Here is an 11,275-nt window from a genome sequence, read left to right as displayed (position 1 = left end):
CTGGATACAAAATTTTGTACATCACGCTCTTTTGTTTTGTAGTTATCGTGTTCACTTGTTTTCGGGCAGTCAGACAGACAGATTTCCTTCGAATCTATGTCGTTCTAAATTCGATGGACATTTATAAATCTGGTGTAAAGTTCACGTGCCAAATTTCATCCTTCTAGCTCGTTTTGAGTTATCGTGGTCACACACAGATGGGCAGATATAATTCCGAAATTATGTTTTAAGAACTCAGGAAGGTCTGAAACTTGGATATTGAACGCGAATTTTTTGAAGATTACTATATATATAAAGATGAAATAATACTCTTTGTAAAACACTTGATTTTCTTATCTCTTGATAATTTTAATTTTCCAATATGGTCTGTATAGTAAAAAGGCAAAAAAATTCCGTAATTAGTAAGTTAAGTTAATTTTATGCTAGTTTATTATTATTATTATTATTTTTTAAAAAGCGACATTTTTTATTCATTTTGTGATTTTATTAAATGCATATTCAACTTGTAATTATTTATTAAAGTCTATAACCTGACTCATAATGTAATTAAAAATACTTTGATTTGATGATTGACACCTCTTTATGAAGCTATGCGAGGGTTAAGTTGGGAGGGGTCCTTTTGAACCATGCTCATATGAAGAGGACAACTTCCGAGTCGACACTCCATTCTTCAATAGGCTTACCAATATAAATACGATATCTACGACGGAATAAAGTCGCAAATGTCTCAAACCGAAGAATAAACTCTACCGCCATGTCACAGTATCTTCTTTCAAAATATGAATTATATACTGCATTAAATATACAAATCTCACTTGCTACTGCAATTAAATAAGAGTATAGTCTTGTCTAATCCTTCATTTTTTTAATAAACTGAAATAATGTTATACATTGGTTAAAAACATATATAAATATCACTAAACGCATGTAATTTTAATATAAATGAGATAAAACGCATAATTCATATAATGGAATATAGAAAATCTACATTCTTAAATTTACAAAAGGTTTAGATCACCAATATAGCATGGTTATAAAAAAATTCTATACCCAAGTTCACTGGAAAAGTATCAAAATCTAAATTTAAATCTTTTTCACACAAAATCTTTCATAAACAGCAATTTAATTTTTTTAAATGTCACATAAAAGTTTAATTTTTAAAGTTAAAATCATTTAAATTTTAATACAAAGAAAAAATAAATTCTAATTAAATGTTAAAGTAAAGAGAAACAAATAAAATAAAATCCTGAATCAATGATGAAATATTATATCATTTATTTATAAAGTAAATATTTTAAACTATCAAAAAAAGGAGTAAGAACAAATGAAGAAAAAAATATTTTCGGACAAAATTTAATCAGAATCAAAATTTAATCAGAGCTATCAGAAATAAAATTTCTGAACAAAACAGAAAAGAACATTTGTCACAATAATATTTATAACTTCTAATTATCTACATATATATTTAAAATAATAATGAAAATTCTAAAGAACCAGTTGCCTAGTTCTAACCACATGTCTGAATTCGTCAATTTTTATTTTATATGAAAATTTATGATCTCTAGATATGTCAACAAAAGTCAGATGTTCTTCTTTGTCTTCCACTTACGAGAGAAACAGACGACCAAAAAAAAAAAAAAACTACTTCGCTGCATTCCCTATGGAGACAACTCAAAATAGACTTCCTCAGCCATGTCACCCACTAAACAGAATTTTTTTAATTTATTTTGTACGAAAACTCATGACCCGTAGAAACATCATCTATGGTAGTCTACTTTCTTTCTATTTCGAGAAATATTACAAAATGAAAACATAGATAAACTACCTAACCTCAAAAAACTTGGCCAATTTCGTTAATTAATTTCTCAAACTTTGAACTCTAGCAAGCCAACCAGAATATTCTAACATTATAGAGCAAATATGATTTAAAATAATATTGTTGTTTCGTTTTACGTATATTATTTTAATTGTACTTCTATCATGCGTTCTTGGTGATGAGATATAGCTCATAAAATTTGATTAGCATGATTAAATTAATCTTATTAATACTAGCCGCTTATGACGGCTAGTATTAATAAAATGAATCTTATTAATACTAGCCGCTTTTCATTGATCCTTTTAAAATTATTTCCAATGAATAAAAATCATTCTTAGCTAATACAATATGTTACAATAACTTATTCACATTTATTGGAAATGTGAGTATTATCCTATTAACTAGTAATAAAATAAAATGATGACAAACAAAATATTCTGCATCAAAATTCATAAAAATTTTCAATTTTTCCAGCAAATAAAAAAGTAAGTTTCGTAACATTTTTATTTATTTAAAAATGGGAATAGAAAATGGCTTTGGTGCAATATCAATCTTAAAGATGTTTGTTGATTATTTAAGTTTCTACATTCTACCTATTTCTTATTGTAGGAAAAATCACCCAAATTATGCAAACAATTGTTTTATTCATTCATTCTAACAGTAAAGGTGTGCATGCATGCATATTGAAAGAAATATTTTCAAAGTTATTGCAGAATTACACCAAACTCTCGCTTAATTTTTAAGTCATTCAATTCTTTTTTAATTCTTCTCTCATCTTCGAATCCTAAAATTTATCTGAGCCAAATTAAACGGTCTGCCCTGCTGAGCACATATGCATTTTTCTGCATTTTTAGAAGAAATGTAATCTGCACAGACAGTGAAAAAAGATTTCTTTTTTACATTTCAATAACAGAAAAAAAATCAAATATATAAATATGTTATGAAACAAAAAAAAAATGATTTGAATTCAATTGCAAAGCTAAAAAGTATTGTTGAAAATTATACAATAAGCACCATCTTTAAAAATTCTCAAAATTTAGCAAAAAAAATGACACAACTAAATTGATAAATTAAAAAATTTAATTTTAAAATTGTGCAAAACTCAACATTTTTGTAAATCAACGAGGAAAAAAACACCAAAATCAAAATTAATTTTTAATTACTTAATATTTTAATTAATTTTTTTAAGATGCACAATCTGAACCTCCAAATGGAATTTGTGCTATATTTGACAATTCAAGATTCAATGGTCTGGCCTATGGAGTGTTATCAGTTAAAGTAGAATGTAGTACTTTGTTATTATAGTTCTGTGTATTTTCTGTAGGCAGTTCAAGATCACATTTTCTACCTCGTTATTCGTTGTCTGGTACTAGTAACGCGGTAGAAAATGTGACCTTGAACCGTCTACAGAAAAATATACAGACTACAGTACAAAAGATTGTCTCTTTTTTTTTTTTTTTTTTTTGGTAATTATTGAATTTTTTTAACCTAATAATACTTCTGAATTTCCTATGTGCTAAATTCTTTAAAATAAAAATTTTTTGGTAAAAACTGTAAAATACTAAATGTAGTGATTTCGTAATGTTTGTAAGCAAAAATAAATCAAGACATAAATACATGTAGATAATTTAATTTTCCTTATTTTTAAATCTTCAACTGTAGTAACATCACATTTTATAACATGTAACAATGTGCAATTAAGCAACAGTTATCCAAATTTGACTGTTGAGATCAAAAGCACCTTTAAATAAACATATTTCACAACATATTTGGCAGACAGAAATCATAACAAGCAAAAATGCTACTTTGGAAATCAAATGTACAACACCATATTTTCTTTACACCAGACAAAAATATAAAGCTCTGTTATCAACATAAGGAATTATGATACATTCATTATAAATAGGATTTTACATCAAAATTGAAAAATGTATACACTCATATATGGTTAAAAGCAGCTGATGTTAATATAAATTTATTTATTTATTATTCTAATCAGCTCAATGCTCATTAAATCAGTAAATATAATGCTTAAGTTACAATTGACTAGATTTTTAAAATAAAAAAACTTTTATACAGAGCAAAATCAAGAGCAACAGTTATTTATATAATTACAGTAAAAGAAGTCAATAAAATTTAAATACAATTTCTAAAAATATAGAGAGGGCTCAAAATTAACAGATGATGATACATAATGCACAGACCAATGAAATTGGGATGAAAATATGACAAATCTTTTTTAAATAAGAAATCTGGCTTATTAGAATTTAGCAAGATTTCTAAATTTGTAACAAATGGAAAATAAGTAAAATTAACCTAAAAAACATATATATATGCAGTGCTATAAATTTGTATTAAAACAACAGGGGAGATTTTTTGAAATATTTCATATTCACAGACATTTTATGTTAAATGCAAACCTTATTTTTTATTGTTATGATTTTCTATGATAAATAGTTAGCTTCCCTCAAATTTACAACAAAAAGAAGCACTAGGAAATTAAAACATTGAGAGAAAGGCATTTAAAAGGCTGAAATTACTAGATATACTCAATATTTTGAGAGATAAACACAAAGTAGCTTTCAACTATTTTTACTAAATGATGGAAAATTCAAATTCTAATTAAGATAGCTTGAAAAAATGTCCTCCATATGTCTATGTCTTCCACTGTCTATTAATTGCTTGAATACTATTTATTTCTTAGATTCACAAAGGTAAAATTTATTTTTACTGCACTTCTGGCAAATCAATAAAACTACCTTCTCAAGTTCAAAATTCAAATGTTGAGTAGATGAATAAAATTAAAAAATGAGACATCCTCTGCGGCACTTTAATTCAAAATTATTAAGTTGTGAATACTAATAGCTTCTGCATTTTTTTTCTTACTTAATATTTTAAATTTGTTTCACAGAATTCTATTCCATAAAAGAAATTCACAATGATTTATCATACATATTCATGATAGTTGCTGATGCATAGGAATACAAATAAAGTATATATCATTAAATAAAATTTTATAAATACTAAATGTGCTGAATTTCTAATCCTAGTAAATTTTTTTAATGAAATCCTATTCAGTACATTAACTTTTGAGCTTCTGAAGCTTATTTATGTGACTGGTTAGATATAGCAGTGCTCATACTTCTTTGAAAGTAATTTCACTAGTAAAAAAGATCTTTGAATAATTTTATCATTATTTCTCTTCTAATTTATCAGTTTTTTTTCCTTGTTGTTGTTGTTGATTTCAACAACAAAAGTAAGATAATGATACGTTTTAGTTTTAGTACATTCACCTAGCAAAAATAAGAAAATATGTCGATAATGTCAATTTTTAAAAAAAAACAATAAGCTAAAATTGACTTCAAACATTGTAAAAATAATATTCAAAATAGATATTAACTTCGAATGTAATTTCTATAATCTGTTGAAGTGTCTGAAATAACAATAATTTAAAATTTTAACTGTGCATATAATTATATTTACAACAACATCCTAATAAATATTTTATAATTCATAATTTACTTTTTTGAAAAAGTAAGTTTATATTCAAAAAGTATAATAATTTTGAGTCTAGGCAACATGATCTATGCAGAAAATATTCCAACAATTTAAAAATATTTATATTTAATCTGGCAACAAAACTATATTTTCTTTATAAAAAATTACTAATATAAAATTAATTTAAAATTAAAGAAAAGAAATATCTTTAAAAATTCTAACAATGCATAAAATATAACTTTCAAAATTCTCAAGAGAAGAAATTGCCTTTTCAGAATAAATAGAAAAGTTTCATTCTTTAAGTACTTTTTTATGTGTGTGTGTGTGTGTGGCATTCACAAATGAATTAGTAAGACAATCTTCAATTCAGAACTTTACCAACATTTAAAAACCTATTTTTGCAAAATAATTATGTCACATTTATTTCATCCAATATAATAAATAAATATTTAGTGGAAAAAAATATATTCAGTAAGAGAATATGATAAGACACAGATTTAAAATTTGATATTCAATCTAAGGAGGTTGAGAAAATTACATGACTACACAAAATCTATCTTTTTAAAAGATTTGTTTTAAAAGAATAAATAAATGTGCACTTAATGAACACAATAATATATTTAAGAGGCTACACATAGATTTAGGATATAAATAGGTTCAGGTGCAATTAAAAAAACATAAAGGGAATACATAATGTATCCACAAACTATGTGGTTCATAAACTTTCAAAAGATAATATAATCATTTTTATAAATGGGAATGGTACCATAAAAAATTGTAGAAGAAAATTTCAAGTAAAAAATTATTACAGTTCTTATTCTTAATAAGAAAAACTAAAAAAGCATACTCTGAATTTAGATTCAAATAATATATAATAAATATTTTCCATGTAATTTAAAATAGTAAAAGAGTAGGCTTGTATTATAATTATGATTATAAACAACTCACTCACATATAACTATAAAATAACAACATATTTCAAATTCGGTATTATACAAAAATATCAAAAGGAATATTTGAGAAATTTTATTCATAATCAAAATTAAATAAATTTAATTTATCTAAAACCCCAATCTTATTCATTTTTAAATGAAAAAATTATTATATTTTGTTAACAAACACCTTAAATATACCCAGTATGCCTTTGGAGTTGCATTGTTAATAAAAATGTTTCCACATATAAATTTTATTTTTCTTCTATAAAAAGAACTTTATGCAAATACTTTTTTAAAAAACAGATATGCAATCTTATTTCTCACAATTATCGTATCTCCCTGAAAAATTTTACAAATTTAAAAATAAATTTTCATAAAAAATATCTATATTTTATTATTGTCAAAAAGGAAACAGAAGAGAAAATGAATGGATAAATATTTTGCAATTCAAAAATGTAAATGTTTCGTATTTTGCTTTAAAAAATTTAAAAAGTGAACAAAACAGTAATGCCTCTCACAATTTTTGTAATGCAGCAGATTTTTTTTATGTCAGATTATACTGGAAATAAAACAATAGCAATACATAACAAATAAAAATTTTAAATAATAAAAAAATTAAAATTAGTTTTCAGAGTATCCATCCTTTTTCAATACTGTATTAAAGTTATTAATCAAAGAAAAATATTCACATCATAAGATATCATGGCATACAAGAAATAAAATGAACAACAAAAACAATTATGCAATAAAAAAAAATTATTCTTAATTCTAATCTATGAAAAAACATACAAAAATATTGTTGTGTTCCATAAGTAAAAAAAAAGTCAACACTAAAATTTAAATATAGTTTATAAAACTTCCAAATAAACTGTAAAAAAATATAGTGAGGGATACCAGAAAAAATACTTACATAGCACATCAAAACAGCAAACAGAGAATGGTGATGATGTTGGTAGTTAAATGTGCATCCATCTGTGAGTCATTGTTACTCATAATCACCTATTACTTCAAGGGTTTCAATACATTGTAACTGCATGTTCACAAAAAAAAAAAAAAAAAAAAAATGTTCTTGTACATCTACTTATTGAAGCATTTAAAAGTCTTATTTTTTCAGTGATATCTGTTCACCTGTTGTTTTTCTGTTTCTAAGCGGTTTACTTCATTCTGTAGTAGTCTTAAAGTTTCTTGTAGTGTACTTTTTTCATGTTCAAGTCTCCGGATTTCACTGCGTGATTCGAGTAGTTGTTTCAGCCTTTCATCTTCAACAGAATTTCTCAATAAATTCAATTCTTGTCTTAATATCTGATTTTCCTGTTCTAGATTCTTCATAAGGTTTAATTTTGATCTAAGTTCTTTATTATCTTGAATTAATTTAGCTACAGATAATTGTTCATCTTCAGAATTATCACAGATAGACATGCCGGGTGACTCACCATTGCTATAAGAGTCTGAGTTCTGGACATTTTGGGATTTGGAATAAATTTCTGAGGAAGAGGTATGATTTAGAAGATCACCAAGATTTTTTTCTACATAACCTAAAAAAAAAGCACTGTTTATTATTATCTTCATTACTATTTTTACCAAAGCTAGACATTTTACACTGATAGCAATCTAAATGTAGGGAAAATCAATTTCTAAACGTCTTTTTTTTTTTTAATCTCAACTTTTCTCATGCTTGCAATGACAGAATTTTGTAATGGATATTATATTCATTTCTTGGTTTGCTAGAGAACTAGAATTGTGTGCCCTTGATTCTACACCACTGATGATGCCACTTGGTAGTGAATTTAAGAAGAAATAGACAACGAATTTAAAAGATAGAAAATAAATCAAATAAAACATTTTTTGCTGTTTAGAACATTGAAAAAAAAATTATTTTCAAAACTTCTAATTAAATTTTTTATGGAATTTTTAATTAATCAGAAAAACCAACTATTAGCATATATTTTAAGTCATCTGTTCAAACAATATATTAGATAAATTCTACAAATGTTTATAGCAAATTAAAGCTCTCAACTAATTATTATTTTAATAATTAACCACTTAACGAGTAAACCGGAGTATGATTCAGGTACGAGTTACTGGCAAATATGTGCAAAATTTACAATTACTCTTATATGCAACAACGAACGTAGCTTAGACATACGTATACGTAAGGTATAGAATCTATAATCACTTATTTTATAAATTAAAATCAATTATTATATAAGTTTATTTTTTTCATCAAATGATCAAATACACTTTCACATAGAAAATTTGGTTTTATTATTTATTTATTTATTTATTTTCTTTTTTGGAAATTGCAGAGGTAGTAAAAATGTCTAATTCAGGTGACAATGATACAGATGATTTTGAATGTATGGAAGTTAAAGCAGTTCAGATGATTTTGAGTCAATGTCTGATGACTTTCAGTCCGACAATGACACGGCTGAAGATGAAGATGATACTACTTCTTCAAGAGTTTGATGCAAACTAAGTACAATCGCGCCAGATCCACCACTACCCAGATTTCCTTTTCTGGGGAATCCAAGCACCACATTTACAATGAAAAATGACACCAATAGTTTGGAGTATTTCCGATTATTTTTTGACAATTCATTGCTGAATTTGATTGTTACTGAAACAAATAGATAATACGCTGAACAACAGCCATCTAACTATATCGAATCTTTGGTAACCAGTTACTTTGAATGATATCATGATATTTTTGGCAATCAACAAACTACAAGGAATAGTAAAGAAACCAGATGAAAGGATATACTGGTCTTCAGCTGAAATATTGTCTACTCCAGTTTTTCCGAAGCTCATATCACAAAGAAAATATTAACAAATAAAGAAAAATTTACATTTTTGCAATAATCAAGAATATGATCCCTGTACTCATCCAAATCCAAAACTAAAAAAAATTTAGCCAGAAAACATAACTAAAAAATGCTCAAGTTTATACATGCCCAAAAGAGACATTTCAGTGGATGGGAGCATTATGCTATACAAATGTAGATTAGGATGGAAACAATATTTACCACTGAATCGTGCGCAATTTGGAATAAAATTATATCTTCTTTGTGAATCTTTTACTGGATATGTATACATGTTATTATACACAAAGGAAAAGGTGCAATTTTGAGCCACAAATACAAAAACATGACTATGTCATCCAAAATCGTATTATCATTAGCTGACCCATTACTTCCCCAAGGTTATTGCATAACTACAGATAATTGGCTGATTACCTTATTCAGTATAAGACTGATATATATGGCACAATGCATGTTGATAGAAAAGAAGTTCTAAAGGAATTACAAGCACCAAAGCTGAAGAAGGGGGATATCATTGCATTCCAGAGAGGCAAAGTAATGACAATGAAATGGCGGGATAAGAAGGACATTTGTTTCTTATCAACAATACACAATACTCAAAAAGTGAAGGTGGATAAGGCTGCTAATTGTGGTAATGATATCAAGAAATCCAAACCCGAGGATTACAATAATACAATAGGAGATGTTGATCGTTTAGATCAGCACCTTCATAATTACCCAGTAACAAGAAAAAGGGGCAAAAAATATTATAAAAAAATATTTTTTCACTTTTTTAATATATCTTTACACAATGCATTTGTTTTGTATAAAAAAAAAATGGTGGGAAGAAAGAAAATCTGGTTTTCTGCACTATGCTTGTAGAGCAGATAATAGAGGAACATCATTCAGAATCAAGGCTCACAAAGCATGGTATGCCAAATAAACCAAGGCCTCTCAGACTAATGGAACTACATTTTCCAGAATGCATTCCGTCAACTGAAAAAAAAAAACCACCCCAACAAGTTGTTGTGCGGTGTGCTATAGTAAAAGGGAAAAAAGATAAGAATGGAAACTTGCATTTACAGTGAAAAATTTAATGTAGGTTTATGTACTGTTCCTTGTTTTAAGACATATCAGACAGAACTGAATTCTCAGTAATAAATAAACAATAAAATATTGTTGATAAATTTGCTTTGCACTGTTTTTAGCTTTAATTGTATTAGACATCAATTATCAATAATAAAAAAAATGATTTTTTGGGCTGTTTTTATGAAAAAAAAATGTGCATTAAAGGGTTAATCAATAAAATATTTGTAGCATTACAGATAAGTAATTTTGACTAAATTACATTTTTAGTAAAAAATTTAAATAAAGACATGAAACTGATATTAACAAAAGCCAGAAGTGAAAGACTTGCATATAATATTTCTGCATGAAATATATGTATATTACATACATAAATACTTAATGTATATGTATTTCTGCACTTCAAAGTAAATATAATTCTTGAAAAAGTTAAACAAATTAAAAATACAAATTGAGGAAATTAAAAAAAATCGAAGCACCAAAAATCAATAAATACTTTCACAAATCAATATCAAATTAATATAAAATATCAAGAAAAATTTTATACTAAATATATAAAGATTCCTCAAACCAATTAATTGTTCCTTGTGCAGTATTTCCAAATGTATTATTATTTCTTCAATCCATTTATATAATAAATTACAACAGCCTTAAACTATTAGAAAGGTAATAAACAAATATTAAACAATTGATGAAAAATGATATTTTTATTTAAAAGAAATTTAAAGGAGAATTAAGTTTCTAGTCAAAAATATTGTAACATAATAATGTTTTATACTTGATATGTCCATTTGCAAAGCTAGATTTAGATTAAATAAGGTTTAATTATTTGAAATATGGAGCTTTTTATAAATCAATTTAAATAATACACTCAATATATATATATGACACTTGCTCTTTCACACAATTTTTCAGGGGGAGCTAAAAAAAATTAAAGCAATAAGTTGTAACTTTTATGTAAATCTGGTACTGTATGTCTTCCTTTATTTTATTTTTTAAATTTGTTTTTACATATACAGCAAGGATAAAATACACACACACAAAAATTATAATAATAATAATAATAATAATAATAATAATAATTGTCGTGTGCATGAGTGTAACCTAAATTACTAAAATGATTAAAAATATTTTGTAAAATA

At 25.8% G+C, this 11,275-nt stretch overlaps 1 protein-coding gene across 1 annotated transcript in view; it reads right to left on the bottom strand.

The window, feature by feature from the left end:
• Positions 1-3,430: 3,430 nt before the first annotated feature.
• Positions 3,431-11,275, bottom strand: part of LOC129983924 (bridge-like lipid transfer protein family member 3B) — a 39,237-nt gene continuing 31,392 nt past the window's right edge. The window contains exon 19 of the mRNA XM_056093634.1: positions 3,431-7,784. Within this exon, the coding sequence (XP_055949609.1) occupies positions 7,360-7,784 (425 nt within the window). The 3' untranslated portion in view covers positions 3,431-7,359. The remainder of the gene's footprint in view (positions 7,785-11,275) is intronic.

Source organism: Argiope bruennichi, chromosome 9 (genome assembly GCF_947563725.1).
Source record: "Argiope bruennichi chromosome 9, qqArgBrue1.1, whole genome shotgun sequence".
In the NCBI taxonomy this organism is placed as follows: domain Eukaryota; kingdom Metazoa; phylum Arthropoda; class Arachnida; order Araneae; family Araneidae; genus Argiope; species Argiope bruennichi.
This window is presented reverse-complemented; position numbering and strand designations above follow the sequence as displayed.